This window comes from Ursus americanus, chromosome 8, assembly GCF_024610735.1.
Source record: "Ursus americanus isolate L20-20 chromosome 8, mUrsAme1.1.p, whole genome shotgun sequence".
NCBI classification, from domain to species: domain Eukaryota; kingdom Metazoa; phylum Chordata; class Mammalia; order Carnivora; family Ursidae; genus Ursus; species Ursus americanus.
The window spans coordinates 82,428,515-82,450,328 of record NC_142134.1 but is presented as its reverse complement, the minus strand read 5'-3'; the positions used below and the strand labels follow the sequence as shown (position 1 = coordinate 82,450,328).

At 61.2% G+C, this 21,814-nt stretch overlaps 2 protein-coding genes across 3 annotated transcripts; both read left to right on the top strand.

The window, feature by feature from the left end:
• The first annotated feature begins 5,381 nt into the window (after positions 1-5,381).
• On the top strand, positions 5,382-8,215 carry NICOL1 (NELL2 interacting cell ontogeny regulator 1). Of its 2 annotated transcripts, none has more exons than XM_045774828.2 (4): positions 5,382-6,223; positions 6,613-6,768; positions 6,969-7,057; positions 8,101-8,215. In XM_045774828.2, exons 1-4 carry the CDS (start codon positions 6,100-6,102, stop codon positions 8,164-8,166), a joined length of 435 nt encoding a protein of 144 aa, XP_045630784.1. In that variant the 5' UTR covers positions 5,382-6,099; the 3' UTR covers positions 8,167-8,215. The 2 variants fall into 2 exon arrangements, with proteins under 2 accessions (XP_045630784.1, XP_087720475.1); XM_087864349.1 differs by having other exon boundaries at positions 6,098-6,215; positions 6,595-6,768.
• A 6,054-nt stretch (positions 8,216-14,269) lies between these two features.
• Positions 14,270-21,241, top strand: ASPNAT (aspartate N-acetyltransferase). The gene is made up of 3 exons (XM_045774836.2): positions 14,270-14,729; positions 16,160-16,324; positions 18,926-21,241. Exons 1-3 carry the CDS (start codon positions 14,351-14,353, stop codon positions 19,291-19,293), a joined length of 912 nt encoding a protein of 303 aa, XP_045630792.1. The 5' UTR covers positions 14,270-14,350; the 3' UTR covers positions 19,294-21,241.
• The last annotated feature ends 573 nt before the right edge of the window (positions 21,242-21,814 follow it).

The window sequence follows — 21,814 nt, the reverse complement described above, 5'->3', positions numbered from 1 at the left end:
GGGCATGATGACTGCTGGGAATTGGGGATGGTGGGCCTGTGGGTGCATCTGGTCTGGAATGCGAAGGTCCCTGGGACATGGTCCCAGACAAGCACAAAGCAGCTGATCCAGCCTCTTTGAGGCTCTTAAGAGCAGTGTTCAGATGTGCCAGGACCACACCTTGGTCACAAAGTGGTGGCGGCTGGAGACAGTATGGAGGGGTTGAGGGCTCTGGGTGTTGGGGCAGAGGGCATCAAAGGATTCATTCCCAGAGGCACCTGGCTGGCCCAGTCGGTTAAGCATGTGACTCTTGATCTCAACACAACCTAACCTTACACCTAAAGAAGCTGGAGAAAGAACAGCAAATAAAGCCTAAACCAAGCAGGAGAAGAGAAATAATAAAGATTAGAGCAGAAATCAATGAACTAGAAACCAGAAGAACAGAACAGATCAACGAAACTAGGAGCTGGTTCTTTGAAAGAATTAATAAGATCGATAAACCAGGGACACCTGGGTGACTCAGTCAGTGAAGCATCTGCCTTTGGTTCAGGTCATGATCCCAGGGTCCTGGGATCGAGTCCCGCATCAGGCTTCTTGCTCAGTGGGGAGCCTGCTTCTCCCTTTGCCTGCTGCTTACCTTGCTTCTGCACTCTCTCTCTCTCTGGAAAATAAATAAATAAAATCTTTAAAAAAAATTGATAAATCCCTGGCCAGACTTATAAAAAGAAAAGAGAAGGGACCCAAATAAATAAAATTATGAATGAAAGAGGAGAGATCACAACCAACACTGACAAAATACAATGATAAGGGCATATTATGAGCAACTATATGCTGACCAATTAGGTAATCTGGAAGAAATGGATGCATTCCTAGAGACGTATAACTACCTAAACTGAAACAGGAAGAAGGAGAAAACCTGAACAGACCCATAACCACATAACCAGCAAGGACATTGAAGCAGTAATTAAAAATCTCCCAACAAACAAGAGCCCAGGGTCAGATGGCCTCCCAAGGAAATTCTACCAAACATTTAGAGAAGAATTAATACCTATTCTTCTGAAGCTGTTTCAAAAATAGAAATGAAAGAAAACATCCAAACTCCTTCTATGAGGCCAGCATTACCTTGATCCCAAAACCAAAGACCCCACCAAAATGAGAATTACAGACCAATATCCCTGAAGAACATGGATGCCAAAATTCTCACCAAGATACTAGCCAATAGGATCCAACAGTACATTAAAAGGATTATTCACCACAACCACGTGGGATTTATTCCTGGGCTGCAAAGGTAGTTCAACATTCGCAAACCAATCAACGTGATACCCACATTAATAAAAGAAAGGACAAGAACGATGTGGTCCTCTCAATAGATGCAGAAAAAGCATTTGACAAAGTACAGCATCCTTTCTGGATTAAAACTCTTCATGGTGTGGGATAGAGGGAACATACCTCAATATCATACAAGCCATCTATAAAAAACCCACATGAGAATGAGAATATCATTCTCAATGGGGAAAAACTAAGAGCTTTCCCCCCAAGGTCAGGAACACGGCAGGGACACTCTCACCATTGCTGTTCAACATAGTACTAGGAGTCCTAGCCTCAGTGCTCAGACAACAAAAAGAAAGAAAACGCATCTGAATTGGCAAAGAAGTCAAACTCTCACTCTTCACAGATGACATGATACTCTATGTGGAAAACCCAAAAGACTCCACCTGCAAATTGCTAGAACTCATACAGGAATTCAGCAAAGGGGCAGGATATAAAATCAATGCACAGAAATCAGTTGCATTTCTATACACTAACAATGAGACAGAAGAAAGAGAAATTAAGGAGTTGACCCCATTTACAATTACATCCAAAACCATAAGATACCTAGGAATAAACCTAACCAAAGAGGCAAAGGATCTGTACTCAGAAAACTATGGAACACTCGAAAGAAATTGAGGAAGACACAAAGAAATGGAAAAATGTTCTACATTCATGGATTGGAAGAACAAATATTGTTAAAATCATTGTCTATGATACCGAGCAATCTACACATTCAATGCTATCCCGATCAAAATACCATTGACATTTTTCATAGAACTGGAACAAATAATCCTAAAATTTGTATGGAACCAGAAAAGACTGAATAGCCAAAGGAATGTTGAAAAAGAAAACCAAAGCTGGTGGCATCACAATGCCGGATTTCAAGCTCTATTACAAAGCTGTGATCACAAAGACAGCATGGTACTGGCTCAAAAACAGACACATAGACCAATGGAGCAGAATAGAGACCCCAGAAATGGACCCTCAACTCTATGGTCAACTAATCTTCGACAAAGCAGGAGAGAATATCCAATGGAAAAAAGACAGTCTCTCCAACAAATGGTGCTGGGAAAATTGGACAGTCTCATGCAGAAGAATGAAATGGACCATTACCTTACCCCATACACAAAAATAGACTCAAAATGGATGAAAGACCTCAATGTGAGACAGGAATCCATCAAAATGCTAGAGGAGAACACAGGCAGCAACTTTTTGCTAGACGCATCTCCAAAGGCAAGGGAAACAAAGGCACAAATGAACTACTGGGACTTCATCAAGTTGAAAAGCTTTCTCACAGCAAAGAAAACAGTGGACAAAACCCAAAGACACCTGACAGGATGGGAGAAGGTATTTGCAAATGTTTTATCAGATAAAGGGCTAGTATCCAAATTCTATAAAGAACTTATCAAATTCAACACCCAAAGAACAAATCATCCCATCAAGAAACAGGCAGAAGACATGAACAGACATTTCTCCAAAGAAGACATACAAATGGCCAACAACACGTGAAAAAATGCTCCAGTCCCTCGGCATCAGGGAAATACGAATCAAAACCACAATGAAATACCACCTCACACCAGTCGGAATGGCTAAAATTAACAAGTCAGGAAATGACAGGTGTTGGTGAGGATGTGGAGAAAAGGGGACCCTCGTGCATTGTTGGTGGGAAGGTAAGTTGGTGCAGCCCCTGTGGACAGTATGGAGATGCCTCAGAAAATGAAAAACAGACCCACCCTATGACCCAGCAATTTTACCCCTGGGTATTTATCTGAAGAAAATAAAAACATTGATGTGAAAAGATGTCTGCACCACCCCTCCCCCATGTTCACAGGGTCTCAGCCACAGAAAAGCTTGGACTGTCCCTGGGGGAAGATAAGATCTGGGAGGACCGTGAGTGGAGAGGGACGGTGTCTGATGATTTAAAAGTTCCTTCTGTCATGGCATAGCAGCAACATTGGTTACAGCAAAGTGGCCCAAGTGTCCAGCTACAGATAAATAGAGAAACAGAGCATGGCGCAGCCGCACAGTGGAGTGTTATTCAGCCTTAACCAGGAACGACATTCTGACACCTGCCACCACCCAGATGAACCCTGAGGACCTTGTGCTCAGTGACATGAGCCAGCCACAAAGGGACAACACTGTATGAGCCCACCTCTGAGAGTCCCTAGAGGGGTCAGATCATAGAGACAGAAAGTGGGTGGTGGGTGTCGGGGGCTGGGGGACGGGGGAGAGATGGGGAGCTAGTGTTTCTTGGGGGCAGTTTGGGAAGATGAGAAAGTTCTGGATGTGGACGGGGGGGCTGTTCACAACACTGTGAATGTGCCTGATGCCACGGAACTGCCCACTTAAAAATGGTTACGATGGCATATTTTATGTGATACATATGTTACTGCAATTTTAAAAAGGCGCAGGAGCAAGTCCTTCCGGTTGCCGTGGGAGACTGGACCACGAGGGGGCGGGCCACCGGGAGACCGCGAGCCGAGTTCGGAGTCCAGATGCGGGGCAGCGGGCTGGGACGGAGAGAGGCGGTCTGCCGGCTCCGAGAGTGCAGCAGACACGATCTCCAGAAGGACTGTTGCAGGTTTGGTGTGAGTATCTGCAGGGACAGACTGCCCTGCCCTGACACAGGAAAGGCTGTGGACAGAGCAGTTGTTTGGTCTCGGGCGGGGGAGGGGTGGAATCTGATCGGTTTTTGACTCGTTGGCATTGACAAGTCAGTTCTCCACGTGCAGCTGGACGTGGGAGTCCGAGGCTGCATGGCTGGTGTGCACAGCCACAACTGGATACCGTCGCAAAGGACGGGACCCTCAGGAGGGACATGAAGAAGCGGGGGGCAAAGGACTGCCCTGAGGGGTGCGGGCGAAGGCGGGGCGCTGGGGGGAGGGGACTGCGGGACTGCTGAGCCAGGGGCGGGGGTCCTGAGGACTGTCCCTAGATTCTGCGGGTGGGTCGGGGTAGCTGAGGTCGCAGGCCGGACGGGAGCGGGCTCAGGCGAGAAAGGAGGAGAAAATGGACCGCGGGGAGAAGTGCCGCCGAGGCGGGGTGGGGCTCGGGACTCACGCCCAATCACAGGGGCGGCTGGGTGGCTCCGGCGGTCAAGCGGCTGACTCCATCTCCGCTTAGGTCTTGCTCTCAGGGTCCTGAGTTCAGAGAAGAAGACGACATCACAGCCTGTTCGCTGAAGGGAAGGCTCCAATCGAGAGGGGAAAGCCGGTGCCCTGGGGAGGGGACACCCGCGCTGGGGGGATGGAGAGGGAGCGAGCTCCGTGGTTCCCGCACTTCAAGAGCCCGGCAGCTCCGAGGGCCGCCCCAGGTCCGGCCCCCGCCATCCCGCGGCTCCGGCGGCCGCTCGGTCCCCTCGGTAGGCGCGCGGTGGCGGCGGGAGGTCGAGGGTGTGTTCCGCTCGAAGGTCAGGCTGGACCGTGGGTTGAAATGAATCCGAAGAGGAGGATCCCAGGGTGCGGGGGAAGCGGGAGTACGCACGCGACGATGGATCCGCTGCTGGAGGGGCTGGAGCCAGGTGCCACCGGGACCCCGGGGACGCAGCGCATCAGCAACTCCTCCCTACTGAGCAGGACGCGCCGGACAAGCCTGCAGCGGGGCCGGGAAGAGCGTGCTTCCAGAGCACCGCTGCCCGAGGTCTAGCCGGCACCTTGCTTCTGGGTAGGCTGGGTCCCCCTCGGCGCGTGGACGCGGCTGTGTGCCTGTGCGCGGAGCGGGTGACCCGCACAGGTCACAAGCGTGAGACGGAGAGGCAGAAAAGAGCCAAGGCCGAGTGGCGTCTTCGGTCCCAGGGGCCCCGCAAGGCTGCAGCGCGGGGCTCCGCCCTCGGGGCTCCCAGCGAGGAAGAGCGCGGAAGTGCGCACGTCCGGGACCGCGGCCCGCAGTCTCCCAGCCCAGGCCCCCCGGAGCCCGCCCGATCGAGAAGAGGAGAGAGAGACGGTCACGAGCACTGCCCCTCCCCTGGGTCGGGAAGCCAGCGTCCGGCCGAGGCCACAGCTGACCCGAAGGCGGGAGCGGGGGGCGCAGGACGTCGAGGCGCGGCACCACCGCGCACAGCGCCGGCGGCTGGGGTCTCCCTCAAGTCCGCTGCCTGGACGTGGGCCTGGGGCGCGCGTGGGCCCGGCGGAAACCTAAAACCCGCGCGCCTCCGGAGCCTCGGGGGTGGGGGCACGCGAGGCTCTTTACTTCCAACAGCCCTGCGCATTCACGAGGGAGGAAAGGGCACAGAGAACCCACGCGACCCTCCCAGGTCACACAGCAGGAAGGTGGTAGGACCTCAAGGCTGGGAGAGGCGGGGCCGAAGGGGAGTGGCAAATAGTTGTCCACGCTACGAGAGGTGGAGAGGAGGGACCCGGCCGGCCGGAGGGCTTCTCCCCGACCCTGAGGGTCAGAGGCGAGGTCGCGCGGGAGTGAGGTCCAGAGAGGGTAGATTCCCCACCGCCCCACAGCCTGGCTCGTTCCTGGCCCTGATCTCCCCCGGGGCAATCCGACCCGACCGGACCCTACCGGCCGGCGGGGATCCTCTCCAGCCCCTGGCGTGCATAGAGCCCCTCCCTCAGGATCGGCCCCAAGGACACCCCGAGACTCCGCACCGCTGGACTCTAGCAGATTTCCCGCTTCCTCAGCTTCCCGCCCGCCCGCAGGGGCTCTCGAGGTTCCGCCCAAACGCCGCCTCCTCCCGGCAGCCCTCCAGACTCCAACGCCTGTGAGCCTGGTGGGGCCTGCAGCCCGTCCAGGGTGGAGCCCGCGGAGTTCGGAGCTTCCTTGGTCCCTTTAAACTGGTGGTTCTGGCAGTCTGGGGTTCCCATGACAACGACGGCGAATGGGGGACCCGGGCGGTGTCAGGTCGGAGCGCATGCGCAGTGCGCGCCCGACGCAGCACGTCTTCCCGAGTCGCCGGCGCTGCTGTCGCGGGGGTCCCTGAACCGCGGTGAGGGCGGGGTGGGGCGTTCGCGGGCCTGGGGGGAGGGTTGCAGGTTCGGGGGGCAGGGGTGCGGGGGTCCCTGAACTGGGGTGAGGGCGGAGTAGGGGGTCTGTGAACCCCGGTGAGGGCAGGATGGGAGGGGTCCGCAGGCCCGGGATGGGGCGGGGTAAGGGGGCTGCTGAACCCGGGCGAGGGAGGGGTGGGGGGGGGTCCGTGAACCGCGGTGGATGCGGGGTGGGAGGGGTTCGCGGGCTCGGGAGACGAGGGCGGGGCGGGGGGTTTCGGGGGCCCGGGGTGGGCGGGGTGCGAGGGGTTCGCGGGCCCGGGGGGTGAGGGCGGGCTGGGGGTCCGTGAACCCCGCTGAGGGCGCCGCTGACCCCCGCGGCTCGCTGCAGGGCGGCCCGGCTCCCTGCGCTCGGCCATGGCCCCCCCGCCTCCGTGCAGGCTCCCGAGGTCGCTGCCGCCGTGGCTGCTGCTGCTGCTGAGCGTGGCGCTGCTGGGTTTCCAGGCCCGCGCCGAGCCCACCGCCGGGAGCGCCGTCCCCGCGCAGAGTACGTGCGTCGCGGAGGGGTCCCCACGGGGCCCTGACGCCACCAGGGCGTGCGGGAACACCGTGCCGCCTCATTGTTCCCAGCACGGACCCTGCGCCCCCTCCGCAGTCCGGCTCCCGGTCCGCCCCTTTGGAGGGAGGTGCTGGGGGTGGGGCTGGGCTAGGGTGACGTTCCCTCAGAGCTAATGCGCACCCCCGCAGGCCGTCCGTGCGTGGACTGCCACGCGTTCGAGTTCATGCAGCGCGCCCTGCAGGACCTTCGGAAGACGGCCTACAGCCTGGACTCTCGGGTGAGTGCCTCCAGCCGGCCGGGAGGCGGCTGCCTGGGGGTGGGGGGCAAGGATCCAAGTGGCCGGTGATCGTCCTGCCCTCATCTGGCTCCAGTGTTCTGAGGGGCATTCTGGGCGCAGGTCTCACCCATGAGCGTTTCCAGCCCCAGTGAGGGAGGGTGCCCCCTTCCCCAAGTCCTCCTTGGGCTTTTTTCCCTGTGAGCCACACCCAGGACCTGAGGAAGAACCTCTAGTCTCAATTCAGCACCACCCCCCCACATAGGGCAGTGAGGCCCAGCGGGCAGGGGAGAAAGGGCTCACTTTCCCTGGGTCAGAAAGGGGGGGGAGGGTTGGGCAAGAACAGGCAGCTTAGGAGGGTGGTCTGGGGGGCTCCGCAGCCCCCAGCCTCACCTGGGGAGGGATGGGTGTGCGCACAGGGTGCAGGGATCACCCCCCAAGTCTGGGAGGAATACTGAACGCTCCCACCCTCTCCCACGTCCTCACTGTGCCTTAGCCAAGGGAGTTTTCACTTAGGACAGAGATATGTACTCCTTTCGGGAATGGGGGAGAATCTCCAGAAGTGGAAAGAAAGGGAGACCCCACCCTGGTCCCCTTTTCTGGCCAGCTCCCCAGGGCCCAGATTGAGGCCTAGAGTGCCTCCAGGGTCTGCATCTCATCAAGTCTGGGGCTGGGCTCCTGGGAGGAGCAGTCCCCGCCTCTCTTGGCCGGGGAGGGGGACCCTAAGAGGCAGCATACAGGTTGAAGGAGAACTGCTGAGAAGTAGTCATGGTGTGGGATGAGCGTGTGCAGGATCCTGGACAGGACAACTGTGCCGGCAGAAACCGCAGAGGGTCTAGAGGAAGAGTGTGGGAAGGGGACGAGGCCCACAGGTTAGCAGAGGGTCTGACAGTCTCTGTGTTTGGGGGGCTCTGAGGTCTCAGGAACAGATGGAGAGGGTACTGCCAATGGCCTTGAGGGGGAAGCCCGGAGATGGGTGCCCTCAGGAGCTGGTGGGTGGAGCGGAGGCGCAGCGCCCTGTCCTCATGCCCCCTCTTGCTTTGCAGACGGAGACACTCCTGCTGCAGGCCGAGCGCCGGGCCCTGTGTGCCTGTTGGCCTGCCGGGCGCTGAGGATCTTCAGACAGCGCTGTTCCCTCATCAATAAACACCCGGCCCAGCACATTGTGTCCTGTCTCCCTGTTCTGGCCATCAGAGCCCCCCTGCGTCGCCCCCAGGGGTCCCTGGTATGGGACTTGGTTTCCCCAGCTGTTCGTGTGGGCCACACCAGGGCCAGTGCTAAGCAGATACATGTGTCTGGCCCCACGTGTGGACATGCACCCATAGGCACTGCGTGGCCACTGCAAGTCTGCCTTCAGACTTGCCAGGAGAGTGTAGAAGCTGGCCTCGTCCCCTGGAACAGCTGTCCCAGTGCTGAGCGCCCCCAGGCTCCTCTGCACTGCATTGGGGATGGCTGTAGTGGGAGCTCCCTGCGGGCCCGGCCAGTGGACCCCCACAGCCAGGGAAGGCTCCTCCAGGAACAGAGGGCTGGCACGGTCCCCCAGCCTCCACCTAGCCTGCTGGGCCCCTCCTACAGCCCCAGCCCAGCCCATGGGCTCCAGGGAGTACGAATCTGGGCCTGAATACAAGCGTGGTGCCTGTGGGTAACAGACCCATAGTCCTCCACAGGTGTGTGCGTAGCACCAGCAGGAGGCCTGCAGGTGAAGCAGGCGACCCTGCCGCCATCCCTCCATTCAGTCCATCAGTGTGTTGTGATATCCGAGCAGAGCTTCGTAGCCTCTGGGAGCACGGCAGGGCTGGAAGTGACAGCCGTGGGACACTTGGCCTTGCTGGGGTTTTAATCCCCTGGTTGTGGCTGCCTGAGAGGAGAGGCTCGCCCTGCTGTAGCTTAGGAGTCCCCACCCCCAGCCTCTCCAAGTCGTGCGTGCGTTTACTCAGAGCCTTCCTCCAGGCCTCAGCCCCACAGCACCCGCCCTGCCCTTGCTCCCACCCCAGGACCTTTCCTGTCCTCAGTGCTTTTCTGCCTAGAAGGGCCTGGCATGCAGCTGCCGATCCTCGTGTCTGGACCACAATGAACAAACCAGAGTCCTACCGTGGTCGTGGTGGGAGGTTGAGCTAGACGCCTGGTGATGCCTGTGAACTCTAAGGCAGGCCAGAGAGAGACGAGGGAGTGCTGAAGCCGTGTGAAGCTTAGACCAGCCTTCAGTTCTGGAAAGCAGCAGGGTACTCAGTGGAAGGGATCAGAATTCTCCTGTCCTGGGGCCCCAGAAAGGAGCAGAGGGCTGGCTGAGGCAGGTGCCTTCCCTCCGGCCCCGCCCCGACCGTGCGGATGTTCCATTGGTTGGCTTCAGTCACGTGGCCATTCCTGGCTGGCAGGAAGGTGGGGACGGACCTTGTCCTCTGCTTGGGTTGTCCAATTTAGCAAATACAGATCTAGGACCAATGAACACTTTTCAGTATAAAAAGTACAAGTACTTCTAGTGTAAGTACTCATTAGCATAAGTATGTCCTATGCAGTATTTAGGACATATTTATACTAAAAATTATCCAAAATTTAAACCTAACTGGGCACCCTGTGTTTTGTGGCAGCCACGAGCGCCAGGACAAATTGGGGTTTCTATTACTATGAAAGATAGGGATGGCCAAGGGCTTGTTTCAGAAAGGCTCTCATAGAAGTACTCTTTGGGAAGAAGGAGGAGCACAGACTCCCCTGACGGGGCCTGGAGCGTTGGGTGGAGGACCCAGGAGGCTGCCGTGCCTGGCCATGCTAGTCTTGAGGTGTGCCCTAGACCCCTGAGCAGAGAGGTCCAGGAAGCAACTGGAAAAGGGGCTGGAGAGAGAAAGTTAGAAACAGAAGTGCTGGCTGAGACCCTCGTTGCCTGGGTGTGGACAGAGCAGAGGTGAGCACTAACAGGGCAGAAATGAGGAGCCCCCAGCGGAGAGGGGGCAGCCTCGAGGCAGGAAGAGAGCTGAGACAGGTGAGGGCTTTGGTTAGAAAGGACGGGTCATCGTGTCACATGCTGCTGATGTCAAGCAAGGGCAAAGCCTGGACCACTAGACTTGGCAGCCCTGGTCATTGTTGACCTTGATAATAACAGAGTTATTTGTGGGTGGGGAAGGCCTGAATGGAGGTTTCATGGGAGGAGGAGAGGTGGACAGAGTCAGCACGGACAGTTCTTGCAAGGAGTTTAGCCTCGCGTGCGGTCAAAGCTGATAGCATTCAGGCTTTGTCCTGGAGCCGTGGTACCCCTTTCCTGCTCATCTGCAGGCAGATTCAGTCAAGAGCATCTGCCACTATATATGTAGATAGGGTTCTCCACCGAGCAGTGAGTTGGGAATGCAAAGTCTCTACAACAGCTTTCGTTGTTTTCTGGACTTGACGTTTGCCTTAATGTTCCCATGCTGTTTGCCTTTATCAATCTTTACCTTCAAGTCACCTCTATGCCCCTGCCAGGCCCTGGCCCTCCTGCTCCCAGCCAGTGGGGTACTCCTACTGCCCACTGACCACCTTTCACTCTTCTGGTTTGGAGTCACTGCTTTGTAGACCTCTTGTCATCCTCTCCATGTTGTTTGTCTTCAAGTATCTTCCTAGAAAACATTATGGTAAGTAAACTTTCTGAGCTGGCCCGTCTGAAAATATCTTTTGCTGGCAAGTTCAATTCATGGCCCCTCCTACCTTCAGGCCTTTGCACAGGCTGTCGTCTCCGTGGAGCTACCCACTTGGTCTCCTCCGTGACTGCCTCACTCTTGCTTTGTTTTGTTTGTTTTTTCCCCAAGGGATACTAGAGCTTTGATCTCTTTATTTCCAGCCCCTCCCCTGCTGGATGGGAAAGCCTCAGGAGGACAGGGTTTTGTTCTTTTCAGGGCCCAATAGAGGGTGGGCACTCACCGAACGTGTGTGGCAGGGAGGGATGGCTGCTGGGCCATGGACGCTGGGTGAGGAGGTTGAGCAGTTTGGGTCCACCAGCTGCTGGCAGCCAGTGCCTGTCAGGAGCTTTTCCCTCCCACGCCCAGGAAGCTCTCGGGACTGAAGTTCCCCTCAAAGAGCTGGACAGGCTTTCATCAGGAGTCTCGGTCCCTTAGCTGGGGACATAATAATAATCACTATCACATTATGGTGGTTCCCTCCTCTTCTCTTTGGGCAGCTGCTGTCAGTTGCACACTGGGCCTCCCATCTGGTCTGTTTTTCTTTTTTCTTCCCATCCCTGGTCTTTTGGTTCACTTCTCTGGAGACCCCTTGGCCTTCCTCCAGCACTCCCACCCACTTCTGTCGCTTCCCAGGCCCCCTGTACCTCTGACCCTCTGAAGGTTGGGTCTCAGTCCCCAGCTCTCCCCCTCCCGGCCCCGCAGGGACAGGCTGGCCCTCACCACGTCCTCGGAGGAGACCCAGTGGGTCTGCCCTGGGATGGGCCCGCGGGTCCCTTCTTCACCTGGGGTGAGGGATTTTCTGCTAATGCACCGTCCTGTGTTTGGCATATCCTCCTAGCTCTGAGCAGGGGAGGCCCAGGGCACCCGCCCTACTCGAACTTTGGAGTCTGGGAGGGTTCCCATCCCGCATGCCCGCCCCTCTCTCGTGGGCCCAGGCCTAGCTCCGAAGGTGGTACCTGGACTGTGGGGGCAAAGGGAGGAATTGCAGGTGGTTGGGGCTGCCCTGGAGACTAGGGACTAGGGTGCGGGTGCAGAGGGGACTCGGAGCAGCAGAAGCCAGAGGAGTGCATGGGAAAATGGACCTGGAGAAGGACCCGCCCAGCCTCGATTTTCTTGTCTGTGGAATGGGTTCCTGATGCAGGCAGAGAGCATGGGGTGGGCGCCTTCATGTCACTGGGGAGGGAAGAGGCTCCGCCGCGGGCCTGGGACCCTGCTGCCTGCGCAGTCTTCCCTTCCCTTTAAAGCCACCCCCACTCTGAGAGCTAAAGCCCAGGCCCTGAGTTCTCCAAAATCTTCCAGGTGGTTGTCCTTGGTGTCCAGTTCTGTCCCTTCCAAGCTGAGTCTGGCTGTCTCCTCCCCACCTCCTCCTGGTACTCTCCAGGGCCCTCTAGACCAGGATGCTGCAGTGCTAGGCTAGCCAAGCACTTTTGGGGGGCTGGGGGGTTCAAGGACTTGGGGCTAAAGGTGAGGTCAGGCCACTTGGAGGAAGAGACCTCTGCAGATGCAGGGCCCACCAAAGTCAGGCTGAGTGGAAAAGCAGTTCCTTCCCTCCACCTGTGGGTTTGACTGTTGGGGGCCAGAGGACGGGTAGCCTCAAGTTCAGGGTCTGGGGGTGGGTAGGTCAGGTAGTAGCCCACAGAGGCTGTGGGCCTCTAGGGCTTGGGCCGCTCTGCACGGAGGAGCCTCTTCACACCAGGTCTGGGGTCAGAGGTCAGAGTTCAGGATATTGCCCAGGAGCTCCTGGATCCTCCACCTGGTCCTCCCTTCTTCTGGCCCCCATCACAGAACAACAGAATATTTCCCAAATCCCTGATCTGGTGCTCAAGGCCCACATCCAAAGCCGTATCTCCCCTTCCTCTGCAGCCCCTTGACTCCTCCAGGCACATGAACCACCCCTCCTCATTCCTTGTTTTTCTTGCCTGGACCCCCTGCTTGCTGTTGGCTTTTCTGGAACACTTCTGCCATCCACCTGGTAAACCTCGGGACCTGGAGCCTGGTCCAGTGTGGCTGGTCAGGCTCCCAGGAGCTCAGGCAGCACGTGGAGGGATTTCTGAATGGATCTGTGCTCCTTTGAGATTCTCCATGATTTCACTTTCCTCTCCTGAAAGATGACAGCCAAGCCCCAAATCCTGGTATCTGGGAAATGTGGGGTGACTTCCCAATTTGGCTGCCCCCTCCAGCCATGGTTCTTGCACTGGCCATCCTGTCTGTGGACCAGTTCAGCTCCTAGGTCCGGGGTCCTCCGTACTCTGCCCGGGTCCCTTGGCGTGACGCTGGAGATGGGTCGTCCCCTTCCTAGCCTCTAGGTGATGGTAGCCGCCTCGCTGGGCCCCAGACAGGCTGAGGGTCCTTGGGCCTGGTCCCCTAGGTCTCGACTCCAACCATGCGGGTGTGGTGAACTCAGCTCCAGACTGTCCTGCGGGGTCACGGCGGAGAACGCGGGGCGATGAGGGGCGACGCGGGGAAGGGGTGCACAGCTGCAGGGGGCTGGGTTCAAAAAGTGTTAGGGGCGGGATCTGGGATTACCTGTCCCCCAACCTTACCCTCACACCCCGCCCCCGGCCCGCAGCGTCGGCAGGCAGGTAGGGCTCGCTGGGACCCGCAAGACTCGGCAAGAGCACCCCCCCTCCCCGCACCTGCACCGAGATCGTGGAGCGCATGCGCGGGCCGAAGAGGGCGGGGGGCCGGACCGGGAGGGGTCCTACCGGCCCAGCGCCCCCCGTGCCAGCTGCAGGAATTCGGTGTCGGAGCAGAGGGTTGCTGTGCTGCTCCCGGACGCGGGGGGCTGCGGGCGACCTGGGCATCAGATCCCGCTCCGACCGCGTACCCGCGCGTCCAGCCTGTGTGGCCCCGGGCATAGGTTCCCAGGGGCGCCAGGCCTGGAAAGCCGCGGCGCCCCTCCCCGGGGCCCCGGCCCGGCGTCGCATTCAGACAAAGGGGCGGGAGATGGAGACGGAGATGGTTCGGTGACTGCGCCCGGCGGCCGGCCGAAGAGGAGGAGGACGCGGCGCCGCGGGCTCCAGCGGCCCGGCCCCAGGACAGGGCGCTCCCAAGCCCGCGTTGAGGGGTGGAGGCGCGGGGGTGCAAGGGCCGGGCGGAAGGCGCCCTGCCCGGAGCCCCCACGGAGAGCCCCCTCCGGGCCGGGAACCCCGGTCGCGCGCTCGCTCGTCCCCGGCCACCTCGCAGGGCTCGGCCGCTCCGTCGTGCCCCGGGCGGCCCGCGTCACCCCCGCCCAGGCGCACTCCCGCTGGCCGCCCGCACCCGGCCGCCGCGCAGCGCCCAAGTGTGCCATCGGGCGGGCGCGGAGGCGGTGTCTGCTCCCACCCGCGAGATCACATGGTGACCCTCGGCAGCCAATGCAGTGGACGCTAGGACCCTGCGGGACCCCGGGCGCCGCGACTGCACCGGCGCCGCTGCATTATAAATACTTCTCCAAAATGCGGCGCAGCTCCCTGCGCGCGCCCCGGCCGCCCGCCGCCTCCGCCCCGCGCCCCTGAGCCGCCGCCGCCGCCGCCGCTGCCGCCGCTGCTGCCGCCGCCGCCGCCGCCGCTGCCGCGGGTCCGAGGGCGCCGCGCCCTTGCCCTGGGCCCGGGCTGTGCCCGCCCGCAGCCCGGCCCGCGTCCCCGCGCTGCGCCGCCCGGCCGGGTGCATGCATTGTGGGCCTCCCGACATGGTCTGCGAGACGAAGATCGTGGCCGCCGAGGACCATGAGGCGCTGCCGGGGGCCAAGAAGGACGCGCTGCTCGCCGCCGCCGGCGCCATGTGGCCCCCGCTGCCCGCCGCGCCCGGGCCGGCCGCCGCGCCCCCGCCCGCGCCCGCGCCCGCGCCCGGCCCCCAGCCCCGCGGCGGCTCTGGGGGCGCGGGACCGCCGGGGGGGCGCGGCGTGTACATCCGCGAGTTCCGCGCGGCCGAGCAGGAGGCGGCGCGCCGCATCTTCTACGACGGCATCATGGAGCGCATCCCCAACACGGCCTTCCGCGGCCTGCGGCAGCACCCGCGCACGCAGCTCCTCTACGCCCTGCTGGCCGGTCAGTGCGCGGGGGACCCCGCCGCGCTCCGCCTGCCGCAGTCCGCGCCCGCCCGGCCCCTCCGGGGACAGACGCACAGGACGCCCTCAGCCCCGGTCGCCCCTACCTCGGGTCCTGGGCCCCGGCCGCGCTCCTGTCCCTGCCCAGGACTCAGCCTGGGAGGGAAGCGGACCCCTCCTGCCCCCTCGGGCCCCCTCGTTCGCGCACGGACGCGCACCCGCACGCCACCGGCTTTCTGCGGCGGCCTGGGGAGAGGTGGCCACCGGCGGTGGCGTCCGGGCTCCTGGCCAAGGCGCGCCGGGCGAGGGCGTGGGAACGAGCGCCGGCGGAGGGTAGGGGGCTGCGGGCGGGGGAGAGGGCCGGGGTCTCCACCTGCGTCCCCTTTCTGTGCGGCGCTGCCTCTCCGGTCCCTTCCCCGGTCATCTCGGGTGGGGGCGGGGTGACGGCAGGTAGCGCCCGCTGCTGAGGCTCGGCGCCTGGCGCGTGTAACTATATATAATCCGCGGGGCGGGGGAGGCTGCCTCGGCGGCTCCAAGTGCTAATTTATGAGGGGAAGACAGCCAGCTCCCCGGGGTGCCGGGGGAGGGCGAGCACCGAGGAGGCAGAGTGAGGGGGCCAAAGGGGGCAGCCCCCGCAGGGGCTTTGAGGCCTTTCCCCTGAAGCCCGGGAGGGTGCTTGTCCCCATTTCACAGATGAGGAGCTTGAGGCTGGGGGTTGTTTCTCTCCCAAGGTCATGCAGCAAAAGTGACTTTCACTGCAGGCTTGTATGCCTCCTGGCAGCCCGGATGAATCTGGAAGCAATCTCGGGCTTCCCTCCCTCACCGTCTCCTCGTAACACCCCCTCCTTATAACCCCCGGGGGCCGGCCCTGGTAAGAAGGTGGTCCTGGGGCCTTATGCTGGAAGGTGCCCCCTCCCACTCCCCACTTTTGCAAGGGTAGGACAGCCTGCAGGGGCCTGGTCCAGCGCTCCGGAGCTTCCCACCTCGCTAGAGCGGCAAGGGGGTATGCGAAGCCCCTTCCACAGCTGGGGGGGGGGAGCACGTGGGTGGTGGGTACGCCCTCCCCCCCACCCCACAAGGACCCCTGCCTGGGGCGGTTGCCGCCAGCCATTGAGGGCAGCCTGCCCAGAGGCCACTGCTGTGCTCAGAAGGTTTAGAGATCCTGTGATGTCAGACTCCGGAGCAGCATGCCCTTTTGGTAGGAAGTTTGGTAATAGGGAGAAGCGGAAGGAGCAGGTAGGCTGACCCACCGCTCCTCCAGGGAAAACAGTCGTGGCATATTTGGTGTGGCCTCTCGCCTGCGCATGTGCCTGACTGGCTCATTTAGCTGGGGGGGGGGGTATCCCAGCCTGCTGGGGCCCCGGTCCGCCTGGCGGATGTCCCAGGGGCTCTGCCCCGCCCGCGGCTCACGAGGCCCACCTCTCCCCGCAGTGCTGTGTTTTGCGCTGACCCGCTCGCTGCTGCTGACGTGCCTGGTGCCGGCCGGGCTGCTGGGCCTGCGCTATTACTACAGCCGGAAGGTGGTCCTCGCCTACCTGGACTGCGCTCTGCACACAGACATGGCGGACATCGAGCAGTACTACATGAAGCCCCCCGGTGAGTCTGCCCCTCCAGCCTCTCCCTGGGTCCCCTCCCTTGGCTCCCCGGGCCCTCTCGCAGCCCCTCCTAATGGCAGACAGGCCCTGGGTGGGGGGGGGACAGCCGGGTCTAGGTGAGCCCGGGCTGCTGCACCCCCACGACCGAGCCTTTGGAGTCAGGGCGGGCTCTGGCCGAGGTTTGGGGGTGGAGCAGGCCGGCAGGGGCTGGAGGTGAGAGAACTGGGTCCTTGTGAAGCAAGGTCCGCACAGACGGACCCGGAGCTGTCCTGCACCCTGTGAGGGTAGGGTGCTGAATGTCCTGAGCCGACCCCGGGCCCTGGTGTCCCGGATCTGCTCTCTGTGCTGCGCCCACGATGCCCTTTCCCTGGTGCTTGCTGAGGGGCTGGGGGTCTGCTGTGCTTTGCGGGGTCTCGGCCTGGCCTGGAGTGCTGGGGACCTGGTGTGGCAGGGGCAGAGGGCCTCCTGGTGGGGAGAGGGTTCTGGGTGGGGGGTCACCAAGGGCTGGGAGCCCTGGGAGAGCAGGGGTGTTGAGTCTTGGCCTCCACTTCAGGTCTCTGGGCCACTTAGTGAGGCAGAGGGTCTCGCCCCAGCCCCCTGGCCTTATGTACAGGGAGGGACTGGGTCTGGTCTGGGGGGGCCTGTAGCTCCCTGGGGGCTGTTCTCGTCCTCCAGGCTGACCCGGAGGCAAGCTAGGTCTTAGGAGGCAGGACCACTTGGTTTCCTTCATGTCCGGCGCCAGAGAAGGGAGACTTTGTCTCCACTTTCTGGGGCGTGAGGGTCTCCCTGGTGCTCGAGGGTTCCCAGGCTGAGGAGACGGAACAGTGTGTGCCCCAACAGTTGGTGAGGGCATAGAGGAGCCTGGTGAGTGCCAGAGAAGGGCAGCAGGGGACAAGAGAGGCAAGGCATCCCAGCACAAGGGTGCCCCACCTTGGCACTGCCGGCTCCCATGCCCACCGGCTCCCACCGAGCCAGCCCATCCTGTGGTGTCCTGCCTCCACCCCCATCCCCAGTCCTGCAGCTGCCTGGCCAGCCTTTGGCACCTTGGGTTCTCCTTGACCGTTTCCTAAGCTTGAACTCAGCTTCTTATCGGCCTCCATGGAGTTGCCCAGGACTGGAGGGAGCATAAGAGTGAGACCCACCTAGTGGCTCCCAGGTCCAGGCTGCAGGAGCAGGAGGGGGCTCAGGTTGGAAGCTGAGGGTGGCACGAGGACTCTGCTTTTTCAGGGCTGCAGTCTCCCTGAGTGTGCTTACCCTCCTGAGACATCTGGTAGTTTGCAGGAAGGTGCCACTGGGGCAGGGCAGCTGGACCACAGCGGATGGGGCCATGCTGTTCAGGGGATGGGAATACTCGGTCTGGCCTGGGTGTGTGTGGGGAAAACCCTGGATGGTGGGCAGGCCAGCTAGTGGAGGGGCCCATCAGGGCAGCGGGCCCTTAGCCATTGCCGAGCTCAGGCTGCATGCCGGGTCTCAGGGTATGGCAGTGAAGGAGACAGGAGCCCCTCTGGCCGAACTGATGGGGGGCCTGCCAGCAGACAAGACAGTGGGGGACCCTTGGGGGTTGGGTGGAGGGGTGATTTCTCTGGGCAAGGTCAGGTGCAGAACCTTTACGGGGGAGAATTTGGCCACTCAAGGAGAGAAGGTGGGGGTCGTTGGTGGCAGACACGGCTGTGGGAGCTGGAGTGGCCATAGTCAGGGCGAGTGCAGGTGGGGCTCCTCAGAGAGGGCACCCCTGTTGGCCAGCCCCCGCCTCTTGGGGCCTCTGGGCTGGTGGTCAGCAGAGGTGACCAGGCTCTCCCTGTGGCTCATGCCCTGCAAGCCTCCCCTCCCATGTTCATTCTCTCTCTTCTTGCTTCTCTCCTCATCCCCTTTCAGCCCTCCACCTCTTCCTGCCCTGTGTGGGGCTGTGATTGGTCCAGGCCATGGGTGGGGAGGCCTGGCCTGGCCACTGGGCTCCTGCTCAGGAGAGGCTGAGGTCAGTGGGAGGCGTGCAGTGGTGCTCATTTGTCCTGGTTTTCCACTTGGACTGTCCCCTGAACCTGCCAAGGGCCTGTTTCTGTGTCCTGATCCGAGAAGGCCATGAAGCTCCCATGCTCAGCAGCTCCTGACCCAGGAGAATGGAGGCCACAGGACCTCCTGAGGCCCACAGGGGCTTGGCTCCCAGAAGGGTCCTGCTGCCCTGGCCTGTCCTCCCAGACCCCCTGAAGTCCCCATTGTAGGGGTCCTTCTGGAGGTCCCCTCATGGCCCCGTCTCTCTCCAGCTCCCTGGTATGGATACATAGGGACAAGTGTGGTGGGCCCCAAGTGGTTGGGAGCCAGGGCAGGTCGCCTGCACCTGTGGCCTGTCCATGGCCATCTACGGCCATCCAGGTGTTAGTTCTGGGGGTAGCTGGGCAGAGGAGGGGTCTGTTTGGCTGAGGCCTGCCCAGCTCTTGGTTCCTGGGGGAGGGACTCTGGCCCCAGAGCTCTTGTCTGCCCAGCCTCAGGCCGAGGGCAGGGGCTGCCATGGGCAGCAGGCAGGTTGGGCCCGGCTCTTTCTGCTCCGAGGGCTCTGGAGAGGCAGCCGTGTCCTGCCACAGCTCTGACTGCCCTCTCCCTGCAGGCTCCTGCTTCTGGGTGGCCGTGCTGGATGGCAACGTGGTGGGCATCGTGGCGGCGCGGGCCCACGAGGCAGACAACACGGTGGAGCTGCTGCGCATGTCCGTGGACTCACGTTTCCGTGGCAAGGGCATTGCCAAGGCGCTGGGCCGCAAGGTGCTGGAGTTCGCTCTGGTGCACAACTACTCCGCAGTGGTGTTGGGCACGACGGCCGTCAAGGTGGCCGCACACAAGCTCTACGAGTCGCTGGGCTTCAGACACATGGGCTCGAGTGACCACTATGTGCTGCCCGGCATGACCCTGTCGCTGGCCGAGCGCCTCTTCTTCCAGGTCCGCTACCACCGCTACCGCCTGCAGCTGCGCGAGGAGTGACCGTTGCCTGCCTGCCCGCCCACCTGCCGCCCTGGCCGCCCCGTCCGCCTGTGCCCGCCTGCCCACCGCCCGGGCCTGCTTTCAGACGCTCACCTTGGCGTTTGTGTTGGGTTTTTCCTTTTCAACATCACGCGGTTCTCTGGCTGGTTCTCCAGGGGGTGTGGGGCTGTTGCGCGTCTGTGACACTTCGGGCCTCGGTTGTTTGCAGCCGCGGCCCCTCGCCCTCCCCAGCCTGCTGGGGCTGCGTCCTGAAGAGTGACAGCATGGACCACCACGTGCCCACGTGGCTGCTCGGCCTGCGCGCAGGGCCTCTCCCGGCCCACCACCACGGGGCAGGCCTAGCCCGGCCCACCAAGCACAGAACCTCTGCGGCGCGGCCCCTGCCCGGCAGACCCCTGGCCTCCGGCCAGGCTGTGGCTCGGCCGTCAGTCCCTGGGAGGCGTGGCCTGCTGGGCTGGCCGGCCAGCGCCCCGTGGGGCACCGAGCTGGCCACGGGCCCCGCTTTGCTCTGTGCATGCTGAGGACATGGCCTGGCTGCCGCATGACCACAGCCTCTCACCCCGCTGCCCTGCTCAGCCTGGGCCAGGACTGGTGAGCGCCCCCTGCCCCGCCTTCCAGCTAGCCACGGCCGCCCACCTGCTCTCTGGAGGGCTCGCCTGCCTCTCACTGCCCCTTGCTCCCCCCAGCCCAGCTTTGCTTTGACACCAAGTCACATTTCTTTCCTTTTGGTCCCTGCCCCCCCCGCCCCAGCTTTGCTGCCTGGCATCGTCACCCAGGTGTGGTTCCCGTAGCAACCTGTTGCACAGCCTGGTCAGGGTCCTTCAGGAGAGCAGGGTGGGGAGGCAGTCATGCGGTCGCCTGTCCCCAGGGCCAGCTAGATTACGGTGGCCTTTCCCAGACCTCCCCGAGGACCGCGCTGCCTAACGGCTGATGGGCTCTGCCCTGTGAATCTTACTAAGCCAGGCCGCTGCCAACACCACTGAGCCCACAGCTTCTCCCAACCTGAAACCGACCTATTTTTTAATAAGTTATTTAGACAGAATAGCACTCTGCATGACTTTAATTCTTGGGACAAAATGGTAGTTTATACCTTAATGCACACATGCACACACGCCGGTGTGGTCTAGAGTATGCACTATTTTCTGGCCCAGTTTGGGGGGGGGGTGGCCGGGTGGGTGAAGGGTTTCAGATTTTGAAATCTGGAGGGAGACCCTGATTTAGCATTCTTCCCCTCAAAAGAGCATTCCTGGTTTGTGAGGAGGCTCTGGGCTGCCCCTGTCCAGCCTTGACGTGTGGGACTGAGGTCAGGATGGCAGCAAATTCCCTGCTGCCTTTGGGAGGAGTGAGTGCTGCCCACCTTGGCTGGGGGCAGGGTGGCGGCCTGGCCGTGCTCCCAGCCTCTCCGTCTTGAGGTGGGAGGTGGCGGTCAGGTGTGGGGTGGCCTGGACGGGGGAGGGGTGGAGGGGGAGGAAAGGGATCATTGGCAGTGCCCATGTGTCCAGCTTGTAAGCCTGGACCCGGCTGCGGTGGCAGGAGGGCCATAAATGCCCACCGAGGCCCCTTTGTTTCGGGAGCTGGGAGAGTGGGGGGTGGCAGGCACAGTGGGCCATGGAGCTGGGTCCCACGTAGGGGACACAGAGGGGACCTTAGAAAGGCGCTTCGGAAACTAGCAAAGCAAGTTTCCGTGCGAAGCGAGCCCAGTTTCCCGAGGGGCCTTTCGTGCTGTCAGCAATCGAGATATTTGCAGAACATTGTATAGACCCCACTCTCCCCTGTACATTTCTCCCTGGTGGCGTCCGGTCCCTGCTCGGGGATGGGAGTTTTGTAGACTGTACAGAAATCGGCACCCTATTTTCTTGCAGCTCTCAGATTTTGTTAATCTGGATTATACAGAGAGACGTAAAGTGTTTTAGCAAAACGGAAAACAAACAGTTGTGCCTTTTTCCTCCTTTGGTTTGGTTTGGTTTCGGCTTGGGGCGGCCTTAGTTGGTGTGGGGTGTGTTGGGGGCTGCGGCTGATCTGAGGCCTGGCGGGGCAGGAAGGGCAAGTGGGCGCCACGAGGGCCCAGTATGGTGGGCTGTGTCTTGTCAGTGGTAGCTCGGGAGAGCTGCCAGCTTCCCTTGATCCTGTGCCTTTGCAGTCCCAGGTCCCTGGTGTGGGGATGTGTGGGTGGGGGCCGCAGGAGCCCACTGGGGCTCTGGAGCTGCCAGCATCTGGGTGACGTTGACCAAAGTGTGTCAGCGGGGTTGCTCCTGGGCGGATGTGTGGCCCTCTCCTGTTCTGCTGGCGTCTGTCTGTGTAGGATCTGTGGGCAGGGTAGGTTGCAGTGTCTGCCCCAGTTGGATGGCCCAGGGTGACCGCGTGGCTGCTGCCCCAGCATGGTGGTGGCCATAGGCACCCGCTGGGTGTGCCCTGTACTTGGGACAGGGCCTTTGCCTGACCCGTGTGTGGCTTGGCAGGCCTCTAAGATGACCGGGGGAGCAGCTCTCCCGTCCTTCCCCTGGGCCGGAGGCTGGGCACA

Bases quoted from the DNA above. Each gene is read 5' to 3' on its own strand.
- ASPNAT (XM_045774836.2), top strand. From the start codon at position 14,351: ATGCATTGTGGGCCTCCCGACATGGTCTGCGAGACGAAGATCGTGGCC. The intron at 14,730-16,159 runs GTCAGTGCGCGG...CTCTCCCCGCAG, and splicing joins CCTCTACGCCCTGCTGGCCG to TGCTGTGTTTTGCGCTGACC. The intron at 16,325-18,925 runs GTGAGTCTGCCC...CTCTCCCTGCAG, and splicing joins GTACTACATGAAGCCCCCCG to GCTCCTGCTTCTGGGTGGCC.
- NICOL1 (XM_045774828.2), top strand. From the start codon at position 6,100: ATGACAACGACGGCGAATGGGGGACCCGGGCGGTGTCAGGTCGGAGCG. The intron at 6,224-6,612 runs GTGAGGGCGGGG...GGCTCGCTGCAG, and splicing joins GCGGGGGTCCCTGAACCGCG to GGCGGCCCGGCTCCCTGCGC. The intron at 7,058-8,100 runs GTGAGTGCCTCC...CTTGCTTTGCAG, and splicing joins CCTACAGCCTGGACTCTCGG to ACGGAGACACTCCTGCTGCA.